Source organism: Ornithorhynchus anatinus, chromosome 5 (assembly GCF_004115215.2).
Source record: "Ornithorhynchus anatinus isolate Pmale09 chromosome 5, mOrnAna1.pri.v4, whole genome shotgun sequence".
In the NCBI taxonomy this organism is placed as follows: domain Eukaryota; kingdom Metazoa; phylum Chordata; class Mammalia; order Monotremata; family Ornithorhynchidae; genus Ornithorhynchus; species Ornithorhynchus anatinus.
In genome coordinates this window covers 79672991-79698177 of record NC_041732.1, presented here as the reverse complement: position 1 = coordinate 79698177, position 25187 = coordinate 79672991, and the positions used below count along the sequence as shown (strand labels likewise).

Here is a 25187-nt window from a genome sequence, read left to right as displayed (position 1 = left end):
TCGGTTCTTACGGTTTCGTAATGACGATGCTGAAGACCCCTAGATCCCGCCCCCACTGGAATCCCGGCTCCACCGCTCGTCTGCTGTGTGACCTTGGGCCAGTCTCTTCACTTGTCTGGGCCTCGGTGACCTCATCTGTAAAATGAGGATCGGGACTGTGAAATCCCACGTGGGACAGGGACCCTGTCCAACCCGATTTACTTGTATCCACCCCAACGCTTAGTACGGTGCCTGGCACGTAGTAAGTGCTTAACAAATACTATTACTATTACCGGCATCCCACTTTTCCTCCTCAGCAGTTCAAGCTGGGTTGAGACTTCAACAGCAACATAAGGTTTCTCATTCCTTCTGACAAACACCCTTTCGAGTGTCTTAAACTTCCACTTCACGCGAAAAAGGCGAGGGATGCTAAGTACTATTTTATTGGGGTAATAGAGAGAGCGGGGATTACATTCACCGTAGTCTAAGGCCTCATTCTGTGTAGCGGTTAACATAAGGAGGATGAGTTAGCGAAGCCCACGCCTTCTGCATTCCCAGATTTCAAAGAGGGACACGACTTCTGCGGGCCCCGGGGGAAGGCTTGAAGCCCCAAGCTAGGCCATCGTTTCCCTGGCGGCCCCCTGATGGGCACGTCCCGGGCCCGATGGCTTCCCGTAGGCGCGACCGAGGTCTTATCATACACATCTACGAATTCACGTCTCCCCGGGATGAGTTCCAGCAGCCCACGGGGGACCGCACCCTGCTTTTACTCCCCCAGTCCGACTCGGGATTCCCTCGGGCCCAGCCTGATCTTAGGCCAAGGATGGATTTACGGCTCTCGGGCTTGGCTCGGAACTCAGACCCTCGGGCCGCACGGTGCTCTAGCCCGGCTCGATCCCTGAAACTCCGCTATCTGATCTGCTGCTGCTGGGATCCGCGACTCCGCCCTCGGCCGCCCCGCCACGAGACCGAAAATCACAGGTCGGAAGCATCGCTGCTCTCGCTGCCTTGTACAAAATGGAAAAAAAAATCTCTCTCCCCACCCGGGCCAACCCGACTGCAAACTGGGAAAGTCATCTCCTGGTTTCTCTTGTCACTTTCCCGCTATCTGGGGCCCAGCCCAATGCTTTGAATCTAATTAAGTGGTTTATTCACCGAGCGGGGTAACAGTACCAAGGACCGGAGACCCCTGCCGTAGTCCAAGACGGGAGGGTTAGGGAAAGAGCTACATTTAGCCCTCGAAGTGCGACCTCTACATAGCGAGGACCGAGCGTTGCTATATAGAGGGAGGAAGAAGGAGGCGATGTCTTTAGCAGAATTCTTCCCCCACGTTGTACCGGCACAGAGGAGGAGGACAGAGATCCGTGCGGTGAGTCGAAGACACCCGGCTGGCAAGGGCAAAGGGCGTCGACCTACGCGCCCGGGCCGCTGCCCCTTTGGCGAGCTTGGCTTCACACCCGGCAGGAGACTTCTGGGATCCCGTGGGCTGCATTTTTCCTCGACGAGGGGTGTCTTCCGTGGGCTAGAAGGTGCGTTCTTTGCCGGCGGGTCTTCCCAAACTTAATACGCTGACGGGATCCCTCCCACAAGGGGTTCCCGGGGGGCAGTTCAGCCGAGGCTGCAGCGGGAGCGTCTCCCGCACGTGGATCCTCCGGTGTTTGGTGAGGGCAGAGCCTTTACTGAAGCTCTTTCCGCACTCGGGGCATTCGTGGGGTTTCTCCCCCGTGTGCGTTCGCCAGTGAGCACTGAAGTGAGAGCTGTTGTTGAAACCTTTACCACACTCACTACATTTATAGGGTTTCTCCCCGGTGTGGATCCTCTGGTGCACGACCAGGCTGGGGCTGAGTCTGAAGCTTTTCCCACACACGTCACAGGCGTAGGGCTTCTCCCCCGTGTGGATCCTCCGGTGGGCCGTGAGGCCCGCCCCGTCGCTGAAGTCCTTCCCGCATTCGAGGCATCTGTAGGGTTTTTCTCCCGTGTGGATCCGCAGGTGGGTGTTGAGGTGTGACCGCCAACTGAAGCTCTTCCCGCATTCGAGACACTTGTAGGGTTTCTCTCCGGTGTGGATTCGCTGATGGGTGACGAGGTGAGACCTCCAACTGAAGCTTTTTCCACATTCCAGACATTTGTACGGCTTCCCTTCAGGGGAGGTCACCTTCTGAACTAAGAAGGCTTGCAATTCCTCTGGGCAGGCGGGTTTCCCCGATCTCTTTCCCGGGTATTTCTCCCACTGTCTGCCCAATACGTACTCATTTTCGCAAGCTTTTCCCCAGTTCGGAAGCTTGGGCATTTCAGACTTTTCTGAGAATATCCCACGTGGTGCCGCTTTGCAAGAAAGGTCCCGCTTTGGACTCTCTTCTTGGTTCTTCCTCTTGATGCTCAATTCTGAAAGAATTGTAAAAAACGTAATCAATCAACCTCCCCTATGCTGAAGAACGGGAAAAGGTTATGGGGAACTGGGGGAGAAAACTGAGGCATAAAGAGTTGAGCTGCCTCAAGGAGAGGCTGGGAGCAGAGAAGGTTCCAGACTGAAACAGAATTTCTATTTCGAGGCTTTTCGTCCTGGGAAAAAATGATCCCGGTTGAGCATGTGGACTGTCGTATTGTAGCATCGCCTGATGGATAGAGCACGGGCCTGGGAGTCAGAAGGACCTGGGTTCTAATCCCGGCTCCGACTCTTGTCTGTTGGGTGACCCTGGACAAGTCACTTCACTTCTCTAGGCCTCAGTTATGACCTCGTCTGTTAAAACGGGGATTAAGACTAAGAGCCCCATGTGGGACAGGGATTGCATCTACCCCAGCACTTAGAACAGTCCTTGACAAATAGTTGGTATTTGTATTTATTAAGCGCTTACTATGTGCCGAGCACTGTTCTAAGCGCTGGGGTAGATACAGGGTCATCAGGTTGTCCCACGTGAGGCTCACAGTTAATCCCCCTTTTACAGATGAGGGAACTGAGGCACAGAGAAGTGAAGTGACTTGCCCACAGTCACACAGCTGACAAGTGGCAGTGCTGGCATTCGAACCCATGACCTCTGACTCCGAAGCCCAGGCTCTTTCCACTAAGCACTCAAATACCACAAATATTATTGTCATTAACACTGAGGAGACACTGAGGCAATCACCACTCCCTCTCCTAGCCCACAGAAGTCAGTTAAACTTTGGGACACCAGCTCACTGTGGGCAGGGTACGTGCCTTCTAACTCTGTTGTACACTTTCCCAAGGGTTTAGTACAGTGTTCTGCACATGGTGAGCGCTCAATAAATACCACTGATTGATCAGCTCCTTGGACGACACCGAAATTCAGGACGGGGGCCTGAGTGACGGAGAGCGAGTCCCCATTCTGAATTTCAAGGAAATACTGGCGCCATTAACGCTCCTTCCCCTAGCCCATTTATTTTTTATTTAAGCCCAAGGAGAAATCCCACTCACTGTTCCTGGCCAAGCTAAACTTTGGGATGTCAGCTGTTTGGACGACAACGAAATTCAGAACAGGGGGCTGAGTGATATGGAGTGAGTAGCAAAACCGGGTTTCCAAAACTCCACCGTCTGCAGACTTCAAGGCTCAGACGGCTAATGTCCACAGGAAGAAAATCGGAAAGAAAGCCTAACTGAGGTTGATCATTCTTCTAAGTGGGTAGATCCAGCCAAGATAATATCTGCCCCAGTGACCTGGGCAGTTGCCCTGGCTCTCATTGGGAATGTGTCCATTTATTTTTGTATTGTAATAATAATAATAATTGTGGTATTTGCTAAGCGCTTACTCTGTGCCAGGCACTGTTCTAAGCACTGGGGTAGATGCAAGGTAATAATAATTATAGTATTTATTTAGCACTTTGTGCCAAGCACTGTTCTAAGCGCCGGGGTAGATACAAGGTAATTAGGTTGTCTTGTGTGGGCCTCACGGTCTTAATCCCCATTTTACAGATTGGGCGACTGAGGCACAGAAAAGTGAAGTGACTTCCCCAGGGTCACACGGCAGTAAAGTGGCACAGCCGGGATTAGAACCCACGTCCTCTGACTCCCAAGCCCGGGCTCTTGCCACTAGGCCATGCTGTAATCTAGTGTGACACAGTTTCTGTTCTACCAGGGGTTCACAGTCTTAATCCCCGCTTTTCAGATGAGGCAACTGGGGCCCAGAGAAGTGAAGTCACTAGTCCAAGGTCACCCAGCAGACAAGTGACAGAGCTGGGATTAGAACCCAGGTCCTTCTGACTCTCAGGCCCGCGATCTATCCACTAAGCCATGCTGCTTTTGCTTCCTACTTCTTAGCCTTTGAGTGTTTTATCCACCGGGCCATGCTGCTTCTTTAATAATAATGTTGGTATTTGTTAAGCGCTTACTATGTGCAGAGCACTGTTCTAAGCGCTGGGGAAGATACAGAGTAATCAGGTTGTCCCACGTGAGGCTCACAGTGAATCCCCATTTTACAGATGAGGCACAGAGAAGTGAAGTGACTTGCCCGCAGTCACACAGCTGACAGGTGGCAGAGCCGGGAGTCTCCCAGGCGCTTAGTACTGTGCTCTGCACACAGGAAGCGCTCAATAAATACGAATGCCTGGCAGAGTGGCATCTTGCAGTAATGATTACGGTAATAATTATGGGGTTTGTTTAGCACTCACTACGTGTCGAGCACCGTTCTACGCGCTGGGATTAGAAACACATTAATCAGGTGCGACACACTCCCTCACGGGGCTGACAGTGTAATCCCATCTAATCTAATCCGGAAATAGAGCCGTGCCCTGCTCAAGGATAATTTCTAGTACCCGGGCTCTAGGTTCACTCGGTGGAAGCCCACGAAAGGAACCGGCCCCGTTAATCCAGCGTTGGAGGGAGGTACAAACTCTCCCACGGCGGCGGTCAGTGAGGGTCGGGTCAGGATTTATCGAGCTCACTTGACAGAGTTGAACGGGGAGAAACGAACCTACAACCTCTAGCTCGTAACAGAGCGACAACTGGAATCCCAGCTTTCTGAGTTCTAGTCCACTTGACGCCCCCAAATGTTTAATACACTCGGGTGAGTGCCGGGGCCCACCCGCTTACCGCCGCAGCCTCGGAAAAGACTTGGAGTCCTGGGGCTCTTGGGGTCCCGGGCGAGCTGCCCGATACCCGTGCGGTCACCGTCCCCTCCGTCCAGCGGGGTCTCGCCCGCGACCTCCACCCTCTGCCAGTCGTCGCGGCCTCCCGGCCCCAGCCTCCCGGAGGAGTCCGCCACCACCGTCGGCGGGCCGGCCGGCGCGGCGGCCGCCCGGCCGTTGACCAGCGAATCCATCTCCCCGTAGAAGGGACAGGTCTCTGGCACGCGGCCGCTCCTGGCTTTCCGGTAGCTCGTCTGGAGGCTGTTGAACTTGGTCCGGCACTGCTCCAGCGTCCGGAGGAAGCCACGTTCCCGGAGCTGCTCTGCCACGGCCCGGTAGACCTGACGGTTCGGGTGACGGGTTCGCAGTTTCTCGTAAAAGCGAGACTCGCCGAGAATGGCGAGGAAGGCCCTGGTTTCCTCGTAGCCCCAGTGCACACCTGATGCCGGCGGGGGAAAGGGGAATAGTATTAAAAATGGTAACTGTAGCATCTGTAAAGTGGACTAGGCAATGAACGGTATAATCAGCTCAGACCCGGCCAATGAGGGCTACACAGCTACTTAGGTAACAACGGGCTCGATGAGGGCTGTTATAAGTACTTCGTAAATAATTCTGATAGTTGTTAAGCGCTTACTACGCGCCAAGCACCGCTCTAAGCTCTGGCGTAGATACAAGGTAAGCAGGTTGTCCCACGTGGGGCTCACAGTCCTCATCCCCGTTTTCCAGATGAGGGAACTGAGGCACAGAGAAGTGAAGCGGCTTGCCCTAGGTCACACAGCAGACAAGCGGCGGAGGCGGGATTAGAACCCATGTCCTCTGACTCCCAAGCCCGAGCTCTTGCCGCTGAGCCGCGCTGCATCCCCCCTGTCTTGCGGCAGTCGTTTCCTGAGAAATAATGTGAAAGGCACATCTCTTCCAGGAGGCCTTCCCTGACCAGGCCCTCATTTCCACTTCTCCCTCTCCCTTCTACATCACCTTTCCTCCCTTCATCGTCAGCTGTGTGAAGGTGGGCAAGTCACTTCACTTCTCTGTGCCTCGGTTACCTCATCTATAAAATGGGGATTAAGATCGTGAGCCCCGCGTGGGACAACCTGATTACCCTGTATCTACCCCAGCGCTTAGAACAGTGCTCTGCGCATAGTAAGCGCTTGACAAATACCAACATTATTATTATTCATTCACCGTCCCCTCGGCCCCACAAGGACTTACAACAATAAGAATAATCACGGTATTTTTTAAGCCCTTCCTGTGTGCCAGGCACCGTACTAAGAGCCGGGGTGGACGCAAGCAAATCGGGTTGGACACGGTCCCTTGTCCCACACGGGGCTCAGGGTCTTAATCCCCATTTTACCGATGAGGGAACTGAGGCCCACTGAAGTGACATGCCCAAGGTCACGCAGCAGACAAGTGGCGGAGCCGGGATCGGAACCCAGGTATTTTGGATTTCCAGGCCCGAGCTCTATCCACTAGGCCACGCTGCTTCTCTTCCATGAAAAAAACAAAGGCAATGGATAGGGGGTGAGAGAGGGAGAGATTTACTCAGGGCCACGGCGAAGGTCAAAATTTTGGGCAGAATGGGAACAGAGAGTAACGCCCAGGGTGATGTGGCAACCTCCCGGGAGCAACCTAGAAATGCTGGCATGGCCAGGTTTGACTAACTGGGTGCCTCCTGAAGGTGCTCCCGCACAGCTAGCCCAACGGTCACACCCTGAAGACGTGGGGGACAAAGCGGGCTTGCTCCTCCTCATCTCTCTCTCTCTCTCTCCCTAGAGCACCGGCCCGGGAGTCAGAAGGTCCCGGGTTCTAATTCCGCTCCGCCACGCCTGCCGGGTGACCCAGGGCAAGTCATTTCACGTCTCTGAGCCACGGTGACCTCATCTGCAAAAATGGGGACGGAGACCGGGAGCCCCACGTGGGACGGGGACCGCGTCCAACCCGATTTGCTCGTATCCACCCCGGCGCTTACTACCGAGCGCGGCCCAGAGTAAGCGATTAACAGATACCACGGTTATTATCTATCACCGTCTCGGCTTCCAGGGGCTTGGGTGCTGGGTGGAAACAGGGGGGCTTCCTCCTCACCCCCGTGGTGCGCCGGGGAACACGGGAAGCGCTACGTTCCCATCGCCTTCCCGGTTTCGGAGGGGGCAGGAGCTCCTTAACCGAGCAACTCCCACCTGTGCGGCTGTGAAACAGGGCCGAGGCGCCGGGGCTATCGGGCTCCGGGCTCGGCTCCACCTCCTCACGGTCGCGATCCTCCGGCACGGCCTCAGCCGGCGTCTCCTGGTGCCGCCGGGATCCTCGCTCCAGCTCCTCCGTCTCGGCATCCCTTCTCACGGGAGAAGGGGGAGCAGGAGGACGCGGGCGCGGCGGAGGAGGAGGAAGTTCACCTTCCCTCACGGAATATACGGGTCGGGCAGCCGCTCGGGCCCGCATCAGGGTAGCAATCTCCTCGTAGAAGGGGCAGGTCCCCGGAGGGCGGCTGGTCCTCGCTTTTCGGTAGCTGGTCTGGAGGTTTTTGAACCTGTAGCGACACTGCTCCAGCGTCCGGAGGAAGCCGCGTTCCTGCAGCCGCTCCGCTATGGCCCGGTACACCTGGCTGTTGCGGTGACAGGTCCGGAGCTTCTCGGAGAACGGGGCCTCGCCCAGGATTGCCAGGAAAATCTTGGTTTCCTCGTAGCCCCAGTGCACACCCGCATACTTCTCATCCTCCAGACTGCCCTGCTCTTGGTCACCCCAGCTTATCGCTTCCTTCCTCGACGGGATCCGGCGGGCTTTTCGCTCTTCCCTGAGGCGGGACCCTCTGGAGCGCTCGCTCTCCTCGTTCCCGGGAAGACCCGGCTTCCGTGGGTCTTTCCCGGGCTTCTTGGGTGGGGGCGCATTCGTCTGGGGAACTGGAAAGCCTGAGGAGGAGGAAATCAAAAGATCGGTACCGAATTGTCCATTCCGAGCGCTCAGTACAGTGCCCTGCACATAGTAAGCGCTCAGTAAATACTACTGAATGAGTGAATCGTCAGGGGCGAGGGCCCGGTGACCAGCGGGGACGGGACTTGGGGGGAAAACAGTAAGGCAAAGTTGGCTGTAAAGGCCCAAAGTAAGGCGCTAGCAACTAAAATTTGGTCTACGCTTTGGAGTCTCTTCTCTTGAGCAGTGGGGAATCTGTAGAAGGAATGTGTGAAGAGAAGATTCAATTTTTTATCCCCCTCACTTTTTAGGAGCTCCGTCGGGTCGGCGTCTAAAAGACCGTAAGCCCGTCAAAGGGCAGGGACCGACTGTCTCTCTCTGTTACCGATCTGTACATTCCGAGCGCTCAGTACAGTGCCCTGCACCTAGTAAGCGCTCAATAAATACTACTGAATGAATGAACGAATGAGGGCGCTGAGGAAGTCTGCTTCGAAGAAAAGGGACGGAAACCATTTCATCGCGTTCTTCCTAGAGGGACACACGCAGCCGGAAGAACGTTCCCTAACTGGATTACTGCGTGGCTCAGTGGAAAGTGCCCGGGCTTGGGAGTCAGAGGTCATGGGTTCGAATCCCGGCTCTGCCACCTGTCGGCTGTGTGTCACTTCTCCGTGCCTCAGTCACCTCGTCTGCAAACTGGGGATTAACTGTGAGCCTCAAGTGGGACAACCTGATGACCCTGTATCTACCCCAGCGCTTAGAACAGTGCTCTGCACCTAGTAAGCGCTTCACAAATGCCAACATTATTGTTATTAATTTCCCTAACGGTGTCCTCTCCGGTGGAAACCCACATCACGAAGAACTGAGCGTTGGCAGCGTGTATAGGAGTAGTTTTCAGAAAGCCCTGCTGGGAAGTCTCATGGTTGGGTGAGGCTGGCAAGAAGGGAGAATTCCAACGGTTGACAAATTGCGCTTTGGTTTATAAGTTGTACCTTCTTTTGTGGGCAAGGGAAGCGACTCGGATGAACTTCTGTTGCACTTCGCTAACCGCCCAGTAGAAAAGGGAATTTATTATATCGATTGGCACGTCCGACTCACGGGCTCAACTCTGTCCTGTATATAGGAAATTCTTGTGAGCCAGGGGTTTCCTGCTCTTAATTTACCCTCTCTGGATGATACTATCCGTGATGGTATTTGTTAAGCGCTTACTATGGGCCAAGCACTAGGACGGATACACGATAATCAGGTTGGACGCCTCACGGGGGACTGGCTCAGAGTGTAGGGAGAGAGAACTGGTACTGAATTCCCATTTTGTGGAAGAAGAAATCGAGGCACAGAGAATGAAGTGAGCTGCCTCAGGTCGCACAGTAGGAGAGTGGCAGAGCCAGGAGAGGGCAGAATTTTTTAAAAAGTGCCACCTTTATCCCGGTGTCATATATATAATAATGTTGGTATCTGTTAAGCGCTTACTATGTGCAGAGCACTGTTCTAAGCGCTAGGGTAGACACGGGGGAATCAGGTTGTCCCGCGTGGGGCGCACAGTCTTAATCCCCATTTTCCAGAAGAGGTAACTGAGGCCCAGAGAGGTGAAGTGACTCGCCCACAGTCACACAGCTGACAAGTGGCAGAGCTGGGATTCGAACCCATGACCTCTGACTCCAAAGCCCGGGCTGAGCCACGCTGACAGCAGGGCAGGGACGAGCATCTAGGAGAAGCAGCCTGGCTGGAGAAGCAGCGTGGCTCAGTGGAAAGAGCACGGGCTTTGGAGTCAGAGGTCATGGGTTCGAATCCCGGCTCTGCCACTTGGCAGCTGCGTGACTGTGGGCGAGTCGCTTCACCTCTCTGGGCCTCAGTTCCCTCATCTGTAAAATGGGGATGAAGACCGTGAGCCCCACGTGGGACAACCCGATTCCCCTGTGTCTACCCCAGCGCTTAGAACAGTGCTCGGCACCTAGTAAGCGCTTAACAAATACCAACATTATCATTAGGTCTGTCGACTCCCCGCAGGGCTCTCCTGACCGCTTCTGCTGCCTCTGCCTCCCTCCGAGAGGGGGGTCGTGCCCCGATAATAGAGAGGTCCTTACCAGAGCAGCCACGGGACTCACGGGCTCTCAGCCCGAGCTCCGAGCCCTCGGGGCCACCGGGCTCCCGGGCGGGCTCCTCCGGGCCCCTCTGGTGGCCCCGGCGGCCCCGCGGGCCGGCCTCTTCCTCGGCCTCCTCGCGCCCCCGCCTCCCGGGCTCTCCCGGCCGGGCACCTCCGCCTCCGGGCGGCGGGACGGGCTGCTTGCGTGGCAGGGCCGAGGCGCGCACCCTCAGCAGGGTGCCCATCTCCTCGTAGAAGGCGCAGGCGGCGGGCACGCGGCTGATCCTCGCTTTGCGGTAGCTGGTCTGGAGGTTTTTGAACCGGTAGCGACACTGCTCCAGCGTCCGGAGGAAGCCGCGCTCCCAAAGCCGCTCCGCCACGGCCCGGTAGACCTGGCGGTTCCGGCGACGGGCCCGCAGCCTTTCGGAAAACTGCGGCTCGCCGAGGATCGCCAGGAAGGTCTTGGTCTCCTCGTAGCCCCAGAGCACCCCCGAGACCTTCGCGTCCTCCACGTCCCGCCGCTCCTGCTCTTCCCAGCCGTCCCCTTCCTTCCTTGCGGACGGAGAGTCGGGTCTCGCTCGCCCTCCGGCCGGAGGGGAGCCTCGCGGGTCCTCTCTCCGGCCGGAACCCCGGAGGTCGGGCTCCCGCGGCTCTCTTCCCGGCTCCAACGGGGAGAGGCTGGATCTGGGGATGGGGCACTCTGCTCAGAGGGAAGCAAACGAGGGACAGGTTGCCACTTCAGACGGAGGATCGAGGACAGATTTCAATCAGATCAACAACGCCCAAGGCCCAGCGCGGCCCCGAGAAGGCGCGGGGCTTAGCGGCCACAGCGCGGGCCCGGGAGTCGGACTTGGGTTCTGATCCCGGCTCCGCCACCTTTCTGCTGCGGGACCTGGGGCGAGTCACTTCTCTGGGCCTCAGTTACATCATCTGTAAATGGGGATTAAGAGTGGGAGCCGGGGACAGGGACTGTGTCCGACCTGATGAACTTCTAACTGGACCGTGAGCCCTCTGTGGGCAGGGACCGTCTCTGTTGCTGAACTGTACTTTCCAAGCGCTTAGTACAGTGCTCTGCACACAGTAAGCGCTCCGTAAGTGATTGAATGAATGACTGAACCTACCCCAGTGCTCAGAACAGTGCTTGGCACACAGTAAGCACTTAACGAGTACCGTGACTGTTATTGTTAATTATTATTAGCCACCCGCAGCCCCACCCCTCCGTCCACTTCCCGGCCCACAGCTTCTCATTCGGAGGGAAGAGCGTCCTTACCGAGAGGGATCTCGTTGGCCTCATCCTCCTGCCTGCCGTCCTCGTACAGGTCCTTCTGAGCAGGGCTCAGGTGGCCCGGGGCTTCCTGGGAGAGATCCGGGGACGGGGTTTGAGCACCTCACAGGCCCCACAACCGCCCAAGACCCTCACTCAGTCCTCGCTGATCCCACCCAACTGTGGGAGCCGGAAGGGGACAACTCGGGCGAGGAAATGGAGAAGATTCATGCATTCGACAGTATTTCCTGAGCGCTTACTAGGTGCAGAGCACTGTACTAAGCGCTTGGAATGTACAGATCGGCAACAGATAGAGACAGTCCCGCCCACTGACGGGCTTGCAGTCTAATCGGGGGAGACGGACAGACAAAAACAATAGCAATAAATGGAATCAAGGGGATGGACATCTCATTAAAACAATAGCAATAAATAGAATCAAGGGGATGAACACCTCATCGACAAAATAAATAGGGTAATAAAAATACATACAAATGAGCGGACAATTCGGGGCAACCGGGGGTGTCCGGGGAAAGCGAGAGCACTCACCGAAGAGGCCATCGTCCTCAGCGGACACAAGGACGGGAAACGACGGGGCGGGAAGACCTCTAGATTGCAAGCTCACTGTGGGCAGGGAATGTGTCTGTCTTTGTTATACGGAACTCTCACATGCGTCGAGTGCGACGCTTTGCACGCAGTAAGCACTCAATAAATACGATCGAATGAATCTCAAACGGCGCAGAACCAACCGGAGGCTCACCTGGGATTCGGCCGCCATCTCCCAGTCACTGGCAGTCCTCACCGAGGGCAGGGCAGGTACCCGGGCGAGCACAGCTGAGGAGAAAAGGAGCCATTAAAGTCTCGGCTCTCGGTTTCTGGTCACGCAACACCCCAAGGGGTTCGTTTTTTGTTTCGAAACCGGACACCCCCTAATTCCAGTAGTACCTGGTTTTTTTTCAATTACAACAAAAAGCATCCTTGTGCTCACTGAGGATTTTATATTTTCATTTCCTTCTCAATCTGGTTGCAGAACGATGCTTCGGAGACCAGCTGTCCGCTACGGCTCGCCACGGGAAGAGGCCGGTCAAACTCCCCCGACTCCGTAGGCCTGAAATCGGCTCTGTTTTCTTTACTGGCCCCGGAAGGGGGTCCGTCCCGGCTTGAGTCCGCGGTCGACGCCAGGCAGGGGAAAGCTATAAAATCGACAGCCCGGCCGGGCCAGGGCACGGGCTGAGGCCAGGAGGAGCAGCGAGGTGGAGTCGGAAGGTTGTGGGTTCTAATCCCCGCTCTGCCGCTTGTCTGCTGTGGGTGACTGTGGGCAAGTCACTTTACGTCTCTGTGCCTCAGTTCCCTCAACTGTAAAATGGGATTAAGACTGTGAGCCCTATGTGGGACAGAAACTGTGTCCAACCCGACTATCTCGTGTCTACCGTACGGCTCAGGATGGTGTCTGGCACGTACTAATGACTTAACAAACGCCACAATCATCATTATTATTATTCTCTGTGCTTCAGTTAGCTCATCTGTAAAATGGGGATTGAGACTGTGAGCCCCACGTGGGACAGGGACTGTGTCCGACCTGATCTGCTTGGATCCACCCCCAGCGCTTAGTACGGCGCCCGGCACAAGGTAAGCACTTAAACAACGCAATTATTATCATTATCATCATCGATATTCTCACGGCTGGAAAAAATCGAAGCCAGTGTCTCGGCTAACTTCGGCACAATCCGTTAGATCGTAAACTCCTTGAGGGAGGGACGCTTCTTCTACTACTTTTGCGCATCCCCAGCGCTACAACACAAGGGTTGTGTTCTTGCAAAACCCCTAGTTAGTAGAAACCCCCCCCTGAAGCTGTGCCCATGCACACGATTCATTTCTTCGGATACTACGACAGCCAGGCAAAGAGTGTCGGATGGACATTCTCTAATTCCCTAATCAATCCTATGTATTGAGCGCTTACTTTCTGCAGAGCGCTGTCCTAAGGGCTTGGGAGAGTACGATACAAGAGAGTCGGCGGGGCATGTCCGCTGCCCACGAGGGGTGCTGCCGAATTGTCCACTCCAAGCGCTTAGTACAGTGCTCTGCACATAATAAGAGCTCAATAAATACTATTGAATGAACAATCTAAAAACATTTTACTATGTACTCTCCCGGGGTTTAGTAGATTGCTCTCAATCAATACAGTGGATACCGATTCTCATACAGGCTAGTTCCTATCTTCAGCTTCCTAAATCTTGGGGTGACCTCAGGGTCCACAAAAAGCTCCCTCACGGACGCCTCAAATGACCCGCGGGGTTCTCAGATGATGGTCGCTCCCGGGGGAAGCAGTGTGGCCCAGGGGATAGACCAGAGGTCTGGGAGTCAGAAGGAGCGGGGTTCAAATCCCGGCTCCGCCACCTTGGCTGCGGTGTGACCTTGGGGAAGTCACTTTCTCTTCTCTGTGCCTCAGTTATCTCGTCTGTAGAATGGGGATTGAGACTGTGAACCCCGTATAGGACAGGGACTGTGTCCAACCCCATTATCCTGTATCTACCCCAGCGCTTAGAAGAGTGCCTGGCACGGAGTAAGCGCTTAACAAATACCACAATCATCATCCTCATCAGGGTGGAACCTTCTGGCAAAGGGAGTGGAAGAGCAGCAGCCGGCCCGGCGCTGCTTAGGCCTCTCCAGAAACACCTGTCAGCTGGGTGACTTTGGGCAAGTCACTTAACTTCTCGGTGCCTCAGTGACCTCATCTGTAAAATGGGGATGACGACCGTGAGCCTCACGTGGGACAACCTGATCACCCTTTATTTACCGAGCGGTGCTCGGCACATAGTAAGCGCTTAACGAATACCAACGTTATTATTGTTAACTGCCCCAGTTCTCACGATTTCCTCAAGACCGGAAGCTTGTTGTGGGCAGGGAACGTGTCGGTTACACTGCTACACTGTGCCCTTCCAAGCGCTCAGTGGAAAGAGCCTGGGCTTCGGAGTCAGAGGTCATGGGTTCGATTCCCGGCTCTGCCACCTGTCAGCTGTGTGACTGTGGGCGAGTCACTTCACTTCTCTGGGCCTCAGTGACCTCATCTGTAAAATGGGGATTAACTGTGAGCCTCACGTGGGACAGCCTGATGACCCTGGATCCCTCCCAGCGCTCAGAACAGTGCTCTGCACATAGTAAGCGCTTAACAAATACCGACATTATTATTACAGTGTCCCGCACCCAGGAAACGCTCAATAAAATCATTAAATTGAACTGAAATTGTCCGGGGAGGGGGCAGCTTAATCTGGGACGGATTCAGGAGGCTGCAGGAGCCTGAGGGGGATCCCTGTGGTTATTCTGATTCGCTCCCTTTATTCGGGGCCTGGTAATTCTATTGCACCGTACTCTCCCAAGCGCCTAGAAGAGTGCTCCGCGTACCGCGAGCCCTCAATAAATATCTCTGACTGACCGGTTGATTCACCCCTTCCCTCAGCCCCCAGCACTTACGTATCTGTAATTTTATTTATTGATATTAATGTCTGCCCCCCCCTCTAGTCTGTAGGCTCTATGTGGACGTGCCTATCAACTCTGCAATACTCTACTCTCCCAAGCGCTTAGTACATTCCTCCGCAGAGAGGCCGCGCTCAATAAATACCACTGATCGATTGCAAAACCACCCTACGGTTTGGCAGATGAATTTCAGTAAGTGGCTGGCTTTCCGGGGTGCTCAGTACAGAGCTCTGTACACGGTGAGCAGCACGGCCTAAGACGAAGAGCACGGATGTGGGAGCCGGACGACCTGGATCGTGATCCCGGCACCTCCACTCGTCTGCTCTGGGGCCTTGGGCAAGTCTTTTCACTTTTCCGTGCCTCAGTTACCTCATCTGTCCAGACTGTGAGCTCTGTGTGGGGCAGGGACTGCGTCCAACTGGATTATCGTGTATATTATACTATTTATATATTTATAATTATAGTATAATAATTATGGCACTTAAGTACTTACTATGTGCCAGGCACTGAATTAAGCTAACCCCAGTACTTAGAACAGTGCCTGGCATGTAGTAAGCGCTGAACAAAAACCAAAAAACCCCCCCAAAGACTATAAACGTACCACTGACTGACTGGGACGGCCCATTACCACGTCCCTGAAAGCTCCAAAACGGGGCCCATCATTAGTATTTTCTGAGCAGGTGTTCGTTCTGTATTCATCCGGTCGTATTTACTGAGCGCTTACTGTGCGCAGAGCACTGCACTAAGCGCTCGGAAAGTCGGTGCAGAACTCGGCTAAGCCCCCGGGAGAGTAATAACAATTCTGGTATTTGTTACGTGTTTACTATGTGCCAGGCACTGTTCTAAGCCCTGGGGTGGATACAAGCGGGGCTCAGTGGAAAGAGCCCGGGCCTGGGAGTCAGAGGTCATGGGTTCGAATCCCGGCTCTGCCACTTGTCAGCTTTGTGACTGTGGGCAAGTCACTTCACTTCTCTGTGCCTCAGTGACCTCATCTGTAAAATGGGGATTAGCTGTGAGCCTCTCGTGGGGCAACCTGATTACCCTGTAACTACCCCAGCGCATAGAACAATGCTCTGCACAGAGTAAGCGCTTAATACCAATATTAAATAATTACAAGCAGATCGGGTTGGACGCGGTCCCTGACCCACCTGGGGTTCACGGTCTCAATCCCCACTTTACAGATGAGGTAACTGAGGCCCAGAGAAGAGAAGGAGGTCACACAGCAGACAAGTGGCAGAGCCGGGATTAGAACCCATGACCTTCCGACCCCAGGCCCGGGCTCTATCCACTAGGCCCTGCTGCTTCTACGAAAGAGTAAGCGGACACGATCCCCCGGCGATAATTCCACCGTCCGCTGTCCATCTCTGGGATCTCCTCCCCTCCCCTCTCCGTCAAAGCGATCGACGGATCGATCGGGACCTCCGAGTCTTACCACTTTCCTGGAGACTCCGAGGCTCTTCCTTGGGGCTCGCTGGCTCCTCTGGCGCCGGGAGCGGATCTCGGGTTACCGTCTCCCGGGGCTCCCCTTCTGGCTTCACTCCTGCAGGGTCTAACTGGGCGCACTGAGGCTTCCAATCTCCTCCCGGGGAGCCGGGCTCTTCGGAGAGGACGTCCGGCCCCTGCACCCGGACGGCCACCTGGGAAGAGGCCCAATCTTATCACCCCAACGGCCTCGTGTGGAGGACGGTTCCGGGAGGCTGGCCAAAATGGCTCTGGGCCTGTCACTCCCCTTCTTAAAAACCTCCAGTGGTTGCCTATCAACCTCTGCACGAAACAAAAACTTCTCACTCTGGGCTACAAGGCTCTCCATCACCTGGCCCCCTCCTACCTCTCCTCCCTTCTCTCTTTCCACCGCCCACCCCGCACGCTCCGCTCCTCCGCCGCCCACCTCCTCACCGTGCCCCGTTCTCGCCCGTCCCGCCGTCGACCCCCGGGCCACGTCCTCCCGCGGTCCCGGAACGGCCTCCCTCCTCACCTCCGCCAAACTGACTCTCTTCCCCTCTTCAAAGCCCTACTGAGAGCTCACCTCCTCCAAGAGGCCTTCCCACACTGAGCTTCCCCTTTTCCCTCTGCTCCCTCTCTGCCCCCCCTTCACCTCCCCTCAGCTAAGCCCCCTCTTCTCCCCTTTTCCTTCTGCTCCTCCCCTTCTCCCTTCCCCTCAGCACTGTGCTCGTCTGCTCATTTGTACATATTTTTATTACCCTATTTATTTTGTTAATGAGATGTACATCCTCTTGTTTTTGTCCGTCTCCCCCGATTAGACTGTAAGCCCGTCAATGGGCAGGGATTGTCTCTATCTGTTGCCGAACTGTCCATTCCAAGTGCTTAGTACAGTGCTCTGCACACAGTAAGCGCTCAATAAATACTACTGAATGAAAACCCTCCAGAGAGAGAGAGAAGACAGGCACGGACCCGGCAGGAGGTTCTGCGGGGCTCGTTGGGGGTGGCTGTGAAAGTGGCCCCCGCCTTACGTCCCCAAATGGGGCATCCTAAGATCGATAACGACTTAATAACGATGGTATGGTATCTGTTAAGCGCTTACTATGTGCAAAGCACCGCTCTAAGCGCTGAGGGGGGATACAAGGTGATCAGGCGGTCCCACGTGGGGCTCACAGTCTTCATCCCCGTTTTACGGATGAGGTCGCTGAGGCCCAGAGAAGTGAAGTGACTTGCCCAAAGTCACACAGCTGACGAGTGGCGGAGCCGGGATTAGAACCCATGACCTCTGACTCTCAAGCCCGGCCTCTTTCCACTGAGCCCCGCTGCTTCTCTCCGGAGACAGTCAATACCTCCCAGACACTCTTGAATGTAGACTGCCAGCTCGTCATGGGCAGGGAACGTGCCCGCTAATTCAGCTGTACTCTCCCAACTGCTTAGTACAGTGCTCTGCACATAGCAAGCGCTCAATAAATATCCTTGACTGCTTGATTGATCGAGGGTCTGGGGAGGGGGTGATCCTACTAAGGCAAGTACGCTGTCGAGGAAGAGTCCAAGACCCCAGACGACTTCTTCACTCTTCAGTGGGGTGGCGAAACGGGTCATCCCCCCGAAAGCTTGGGCATAAAATGGGGAAAATGGGGCAAAAAGGTCCACTTTGGGGCGTTTCCTGGAGAGGCCTTACCGAGGGCACACCTCCTCCGAGAAGCCTTCCCTGCCTATGCCCCCCTCTCCTCTTCTCCCACCCCCTTCCGTGTCGCCCCGATTCGCTCCCTCTGTTCATCCCCCTCCGCGGCCCCACGGCACTTACGTCCGCGTCCGCAATACATTCATTTATATCTGTCTCCCCTCCTCGAGACCGTGAGCTCACCGTGGGCGGGGAATGGGTCCGTTTATTGTTGCGCTGGACTCTCCCAAGCGCTTAGTACAGTGCTCTGCCCACAGTAAGCACTCCAGAAATAGGACTGAATGAATGAATGGTGCCGGAAAAGTCCCGCTAGTTAATGTGAAAGGAAAGAACTGTTACTAAGCGCTTGGGAGAGGACTGCGCAACGGCGAATAGATCCATTCTCTGCCCACGGTGAGTTCACGGTCCAGAGGGGGAGGCAGACGTTAATAGATTTAATTAAATGACAGATATGTACGTAGGTGCTTGGGGCCGGGAAGAGGGATGAATAAAGGGAGCAAGTCAGGGCGACGCAGAAGGGAGTGGGAGAAGGGGGGAGGAGGGCTTAGTCAGGGAAGGCCTCTTGGAGGAGATGGGCCTTGAGAAGGTCACTTCACTTCTCTGTGCCTCAGTTCCCTCATCTGAAAAATGGGGACGAAGACTGTGAGCCCCACGTGGGACACCCTGATTCCCCTGTATCTACCCCAGTGCTCTGCACACAGTAAGGACTCACCAACATACCAACATCATTATTATTATTATAAGGCTCTGAAGTGGGGGAGAGCAGCGTGGCTCAGTGGAAAGAGCCCGGGCTTGGGAATCAGAGGTCATGGGTTTGAATCCCGGCTCTGCCACCTGGCAGCCGGGTGACTGTGGGCAAGTCACTTCACTTCTCTGGGCCTCAGTTCCCTCATCTGAAAAATGGGGATGAAGACCGGGAGCCTCATGTGGGACAACCCGATTACCTTGCATCTACCCCAGCGCTTAGAACAGTGCTCTGCATGTAGCAAGCGCTTAACAAATACCAACATTATTATTTATCTGAAGCCCGTCAAACGGCAGGGACCGTCTCTATCTGTTGCCGACTTGTTCATTCCAAGCGCTTAGTACAGTGCTCTGCACCTAGTAAGCGCTCAATAAATACTATTGAATACGAGGAGGGAGGGCGTTCCAGGCCAGACAGAGGTAGGATGTGGGCAAGAGGTCGGCAGTGAGATAGATGAGATCGAGGTACAGTGAGATGGTTAGCATTAATAATAATAATGATTTTGGTATTTAATAAGCACTTACTCTGTGCAGAGCACTGTTCTGAGTCCTGGGGGAGATACAAGGTAATCAGGTTGTCCCACGTGGGGCTCACAGTCTTAATCCCCATTTTACAGATGAGGTAACTGAGGCACAGAAAAGTGACGTGACTTGCCCACAGTCACACAGCTGACAAATGGCAGAACCCATGACCTCTGACTCCCAAGCCCGGGCTCTTTCCACTACACCACGCTGCTTCTCTTAGTAGGCAAAGAAAGCACAATCAGCATAGCGATTCACGAGGGAGGCACCAGCAGAACAGGAAAACCACGAGAAAAACAGAGCTTCAGAATCCCCCTCTGGCTCTGAAGCAGCGTGGCCCGGGGGAGGAATCAGAGTCAGAAGGACCTGGGTTCTAATCCCGGCTCCGCCCGTCCGCCGTGTGACCTTGGGCGAGTCACTTCGTTTCTCTGTGCCTCCGTTCCCTCACCGGTAGAATGGGGGATTCAGATCGTGACAGGGACTGTGCCCGACCCCGACGATCTTGCATCTACCCCAGTGCTAAGTGCTCAAAAGTACCACCATTATTCTTCTCATTATTATCCCCGCTCATCTCTCCTGTCTTCCCCCTCACGGATAATAATGTTGGTATTTGTCAAGCGCTTACTATGTGCAGAGCACTGTTCTAATCGCTGGGGGAGATTCAGGGTGATCGGGTCGTCCCACGTGAGGCTCACAGTCTTCATCCCCATTTGACAGATGAGGGCACTGAGGCAGAGAGGAGCGACTCGCCCACAGTCACGCAGCTGTTGGCAGAGCCAGGAGTCAAACCCACGACCTCTGACTCCCAAGCCCGGGCTCTTTCCACTGAGCCCCGCTGCTTCTCTGAGAAAACAGTCGGGACTTCTCCTCCTCACCTGCGGTCCCCGTCCGCTGGGATGGCGCTTCAAATCCTCCACGAGGGCCACCGCTTCCTCCGCGCTCTCCGGACGGCGATCCCAGACCCGAGCCCGGATGTCCTCCGGCAGGACGGTCAGGAACTGCTCCAGCACCAGCTGCTCCAGGATCTGCTCCTTGGTGCGCCTCTCCGGCCTCAACCACCGACGGCAGAGCTCCCGGAGTCGGCCGAGGGCCTCGCGGGGCCCGGCCGCTTCCCGGTAGCGGAAACGTCTGAAGCGTCGCCGGGAGGACTCGGGGCTGGGCTCATCTCCGCGGCGGCCGTCTTCTTCCAGCTTGACTACGAGGAGGCCCTCCTCCTCCGGCAGGCCCCGGGCTACCGCCATCGTCCACCGCAGGGGCTCGGGACGGTGGAGGCCTCCCTCCGGCTGGGGCCCGGTGGCTTGAGTTCACGTCTCCGGCCCGGGGACCCGGGTCCTCCGCTTCCAGTCGCTTCGCCCGCAGCTCCCCGGAGACGGGACGGCGTGAGCAAAGGACGCCCCCAAATCCCGGCGTCGGAATCCTTCTCGACGGTCTCCGTTAGGTCGTTATCCCCATTTTACCGAGGAGGTCACTGAGGCACAGAGAAATGAAGCCACTTGCCCAGGGGGCAGGAGGCGGGATTAGAACCCGGGTCCCCTCCGTCTCCCAGGCCCGGGCTCCATCCACCCGGCCGCGCTGCCTCACGGTTCCCCTGAACCTCTTTCCGCCGCCCACCCCGCACGCTCCGCTCCTCCGCCGCCCACCTCCTCGCCGTCCCTCGGTCTCGCCCGTCCCGCCGTCGACCCCCGGGGCCGCGTCCTCCCGCGGTCCCGGAACGCCCTCCCTCCTCACCTCCGCCAAACCGATCCTCTTCCCCTCTTCAAAACCCTACTTAAAACTCACCTCCTCCGAGAGGCCTTCCCAGACTGAGCTCCCCTTCTCCCTCCACTCCCTCTACCGCCCCCCCTTCACCTCTCCGCAGCTAAACCCTCTTCTCGCCCCCTCTCCCTCTGCTCCTCCCCCTCTCCCGTCCCACCCCCTCGGCACCGTACTCGTCCGCTCGACTGTATATGTTTTCATTACCCTATTTATTTTGTTAACGAGATGTACATGGCCTCGATTCTATTTAGTCGCCACCGTCTTTACGAGACGTTCTTCCCCTCGACTCTATTTATCGCCATCGTTCTCGTCCGTCCGTCTCCCCCGATCAGACCGTGAGCCCGTCAGAGGGCCGGGACCGCCTCTCTCTGTTGCCGACTTGTTCATTCCGAGCGCTCAGTCCAGTGCTCTGCACAGAGTAAGCGCTCAATAAATACGATTGAATGAATGAATGAACTGTGAGCTCGCTGTGGGCAGGGAATGCGTCTTTGTTGTTACTCTGTACTCTCCCAAGAGCTCAGTACGGTGCTTTGCACACAGTAAGCGCGCAATAAATCCGACTGAAGAGTCGCGTAGAGAAACTGCCCTCCTCTGCTGCTACGGAGGTGAGGGGGGGTGTCTGCCCGGCCCGTCTCCGCTCACGAACCAACTGGCAGCCGCTGCGGCGACAAAGGGGAGTCACCGTTCGTAATAACGTCGGCATCTGTTGAGCGCTTACTATGTGCACGGCCCTGTTCTAAGCGCCGGGGCAGATCCAGGGTCATCAGGTTGTCCCACGTGAGGCTCACAGTCTTAATCCCCATTTTCCAGATGAGGTCACGCTTACTCTATGCAGAGCATTGTTCTATGCGCTGGGGTAGTTACAGGGTAATCAGGTTGCCCCACGAGAGGCTCACAGTTAATCCCCATTTTACAGATGAGGTAACTGAGGCCTAGAGAAGTGAAGTGACCTGCCCACTGCCCCCCCCCAAAGCTCCACAGTGTGAAATGACGACTTGCCCTGAAAGTAAAAGCCGTCAGACCGCGCCCCAGCTGCACTTTCTGGGGGCTTTGGGAGACGACTCCGTGTGCCAGAAGGCGGAGAGGGTGATGGTTCAGTAATAATAATAATACTGTTGGTATTTATTAAGCGCTTACTATGTGCCGAGCACCGTTCTAAGCGCTGGGGGAGATACAGGGTCATCGGGTTGTCCCACGTGAGGCTCACGGTTAATCCCCATTTTACAGATGAGGGAACTGAGGCCCAGAGAAGTGAAGTGACTCGCCCACAGTCACGCAGCTGACAAGTGGCAGAGTTGGGAGTCGAACCCATGACCTCTGACTCCGAAGCCCAGGCTCTTTCCACTGAGCCACGCTGCTTCCCCAGTCCCCACTTGAGAGGCGAGGGTGCAATTACCATGCTCGTATTCATTCAATAGTATCTACTGAGCGCTTACTATGTGCAGAGCACTGTGCAAAGCGCTTTATCAGTCATCCATCGTACCTATCGGGCACTTACTGTGCGCGGGCCACTGTACTAAGCATTTGGGAGAGGGCGATATAACAATACACGGTCAGCGTGGCTCAGTGGAAAGAGCCCGGGCTTGGGAGTCAGAGGTCACAGGTTCGAATCCCGGCTCTGCCACTTGGCAGCCGTGGGACTGTGGGCAAGTCACTTCACTTCTCTGGGCCTCAGTTACCGCAGCTGTAAAATGGGGATTAACTGGGAGCCTCACGTGGGATAACCTGATGACCCTGTATCTCCCCCAGCGCTTAGAACACTGCTCGGCACATAGTAAGCGCTTAACAAATACCAACATTATTATTATTATTACACAGTCACACTCCCCGCCCGCTCCGAGCTTAGAGCCCACCGTCGAGTATGGAAAACAACATGGCCTATGGGCCCGAGAGTCAGAGGTCGTGGGTTCTAATCCCGGCTCCGCCACCTGTCAGCTGGGTGACTGTGGGCAAGTCACTTCACTTCTCTGTGCCTCAGTTTCCTCATCTGTGAAATGAGGACTAAGACCGTGAGCCTCACGTGGGACCCCCTGATGACCCTGTCTCTCCCCCAGCGCTTAGAACAGTGCTCTGCACATAGTAAGCGCTTAACAAATAACACCATTATTTGACAAGCAGCGTGGCTCAGTGGAAAGAGCCTGGGCTTCGGAGTCGGAGGTCATGGGTTCGATTCCCGGCTCTGCCACCTGTCAGCTGTGTGACTGTGGGCGAGTCACTTCACTTCTCTGGGCCTCAGTGACCTCATCTGTAAAATGGGGATTAACTGTGAACCTCACGTGGGACAACCCGATGACCCTGTCTCTCCCCCAGCGCTTAGAACGGTGCTCTGCACATAGTAAGCGCTTAACAAATACCAACGTTATTATTATTATTATTATCCCCCAGCGCTCAGAACGGTGCTTTGCACATAGTGAGTGCTTAACAAATGCCATCATTATTATTACATAGCTGTAATTTTATTTATTTGTACTGTTGCCTGCCTCCCCGCCTCTAGACTGGGAGCTTGTTGTGGGCAGGGATTGTCTCTATTGTATGGTATTCGTTAATTCAATAGTATTTATTGAGCGCTTACTATGTGCAGAGGACTGTACTAAGCGCTTGGAATGGACAAGTCGGCAACAGATAGAGACGGTCCCTGCCCTCTGACGGGCTCACGGTCTAAGCCGGGGAGACGGACAGACGAGAACGATGGCGATAAATAGAATCGAGGGGAAGGACATCCTTCCCAAGCGCTCAGTACAGCGCTCTGCACACAGTAAGCGCTTAATAAATACGACCGAATGAACGACAAGGACTGTCCAACCTGATCTGTGAGAAGAAGCGTGGCTCGGTGGCAACAGCCTGGGCTCGGGAGGCGGAGGTCGCGGGTTCTACTCCCCGCTCCGCCGCTTGTCAGCTGGGTGACCCTGGGCAAGCCACTTCGCTTCTCTGTGCCTCAGTTACCTCATCTGGAAAAGGGGGATGAAGACCGTGAACGTGGGACAACCTGATCACCTTGTATCTACCCCAGCGCTTCGAACAGTGCGTGGGCCCATAGTAAGCGCTAAACGAATACTATCATTATTCTTCTTATTTGCTTATATCCACCCCGGCGCTTAGTACAGTGCTCTGCACATAGTAAGGGCTCAATAAATACGACTGAATGAATGACCCACGGAAAGGCCTTAACCGATACCGTCGTTATTCTTATTATTTGCTTGTATCCATCCCAGGGTTTAGTACAGTGCCTGGACCATAGTAAGCGCTTAACAAATACCATCATCATTCTTATTATTTGCTTGTATCCATCCCGGCGCTCAGTACAGTGTCCGGCCCATAGTAAGCGCCGAACAAATCCCATCATTATTCTTCTTCGTATTCGCTCGTATCCACCCCGGCGCTCAGAACAGTGCCCGGCCCATTGTAAGTGGTGAACAAATGCCATGATTATGGTGATTATTATTTGCTTGTATCCACCCCAGCGCTCAGTACAGTGCCCGGCCCATAGTAAGCGCTTAACAGATCCCATCGTCATCATTATTATAATTTGCTTGCATCCACCCCAGCGCTTAGCACAGTGCTGTCCCATAGTAAGCACTTAAATCCCATCATCATCATTATTATAATTTGCTTGCATCCACCCCAGCGCTTAGTACAGTGCCCGGCCCATAGTAAGCGCTCAACAGATCCCATCGTCATCATTATTATAATTTGCTTGCACCCACCCCAGCGCTCGGTACAGTGCCCGGCCCATAGTAAGCACTTAAATCCCATCATCATCGTTATCATAATTTGCTTGCATCCACCCCAGCGCTTAGTACAGTGCCCGGCCCATAGTAAGCGCTCAACAAATCCCATCGTCATCATTATTATAATTTGCTTGCCTCCACCCCAGCGCTCGGTACAGTGCCCGGCCCATAGTAAGCATTTAAATCCCATCATCATCATCATTATAATTTGCTTGCACCCACCTCAGCGCTCAGTACAGTGCCTGGCCCATAGCAAGCACTAACAAATCCCATCATCACCATCATTATAATTTGCTTGCCTCCACCCAGCGCTCAGTACAGTGCCCGGCCCCTAGTAAGCACTTAAATCCCATCATTATTATACTTTGCTTGCATCCAGCCCAGCGCTCAGTACAGTGCCCGGCCCATAGTAAGCACTTAACAGATCCCATCATCATTACTTGCTTGCATCCACCCCAGCGCTCAGTACAGTGCCCGGCCCCTAGTAAGCACTTAAATCCCACCATCATCATCATTATAGTTTGCTTGCCTCCACCCCAG

At 55.0% G+C, this 25187-nt stretch overlaps 1 protein-coding gene across 1 annotated transcript; it reads right to left on the bottom strand.

Moving 5' to 3' along the window:
• Positions 1-397: 397 nt before the first annotated feature.
• LOC100090832 (zinc finger and SCAN domain-containing protein 20-like) lies at positions 398-20659 on the bottom strand. The gene is made up of 9 exons (XM_039912219.1): positions 20040-20659; positions 16207-16411; positions 12061-12134; positions 11310-11394; positions 10171-10739; positions 10041-10128; positions 7233-7958; positions 5024-5497; positions 398-2364 (listed from the first exon to the last, which is right to left on the bottom strand). The coding sequence occupies exons 1-9, from the start codon at positions 20403-20405 to the stop codon at positions 1502-1504; spliced, it is 3450 nt and encodes a 1149-aa protein (XP_039768153.1). The 5' UTR covers positions 20406-20659; the 3' UTR covers positions 398-1501.
• Positions 20660-25187: the final 4528 nt, after the last annotated feature.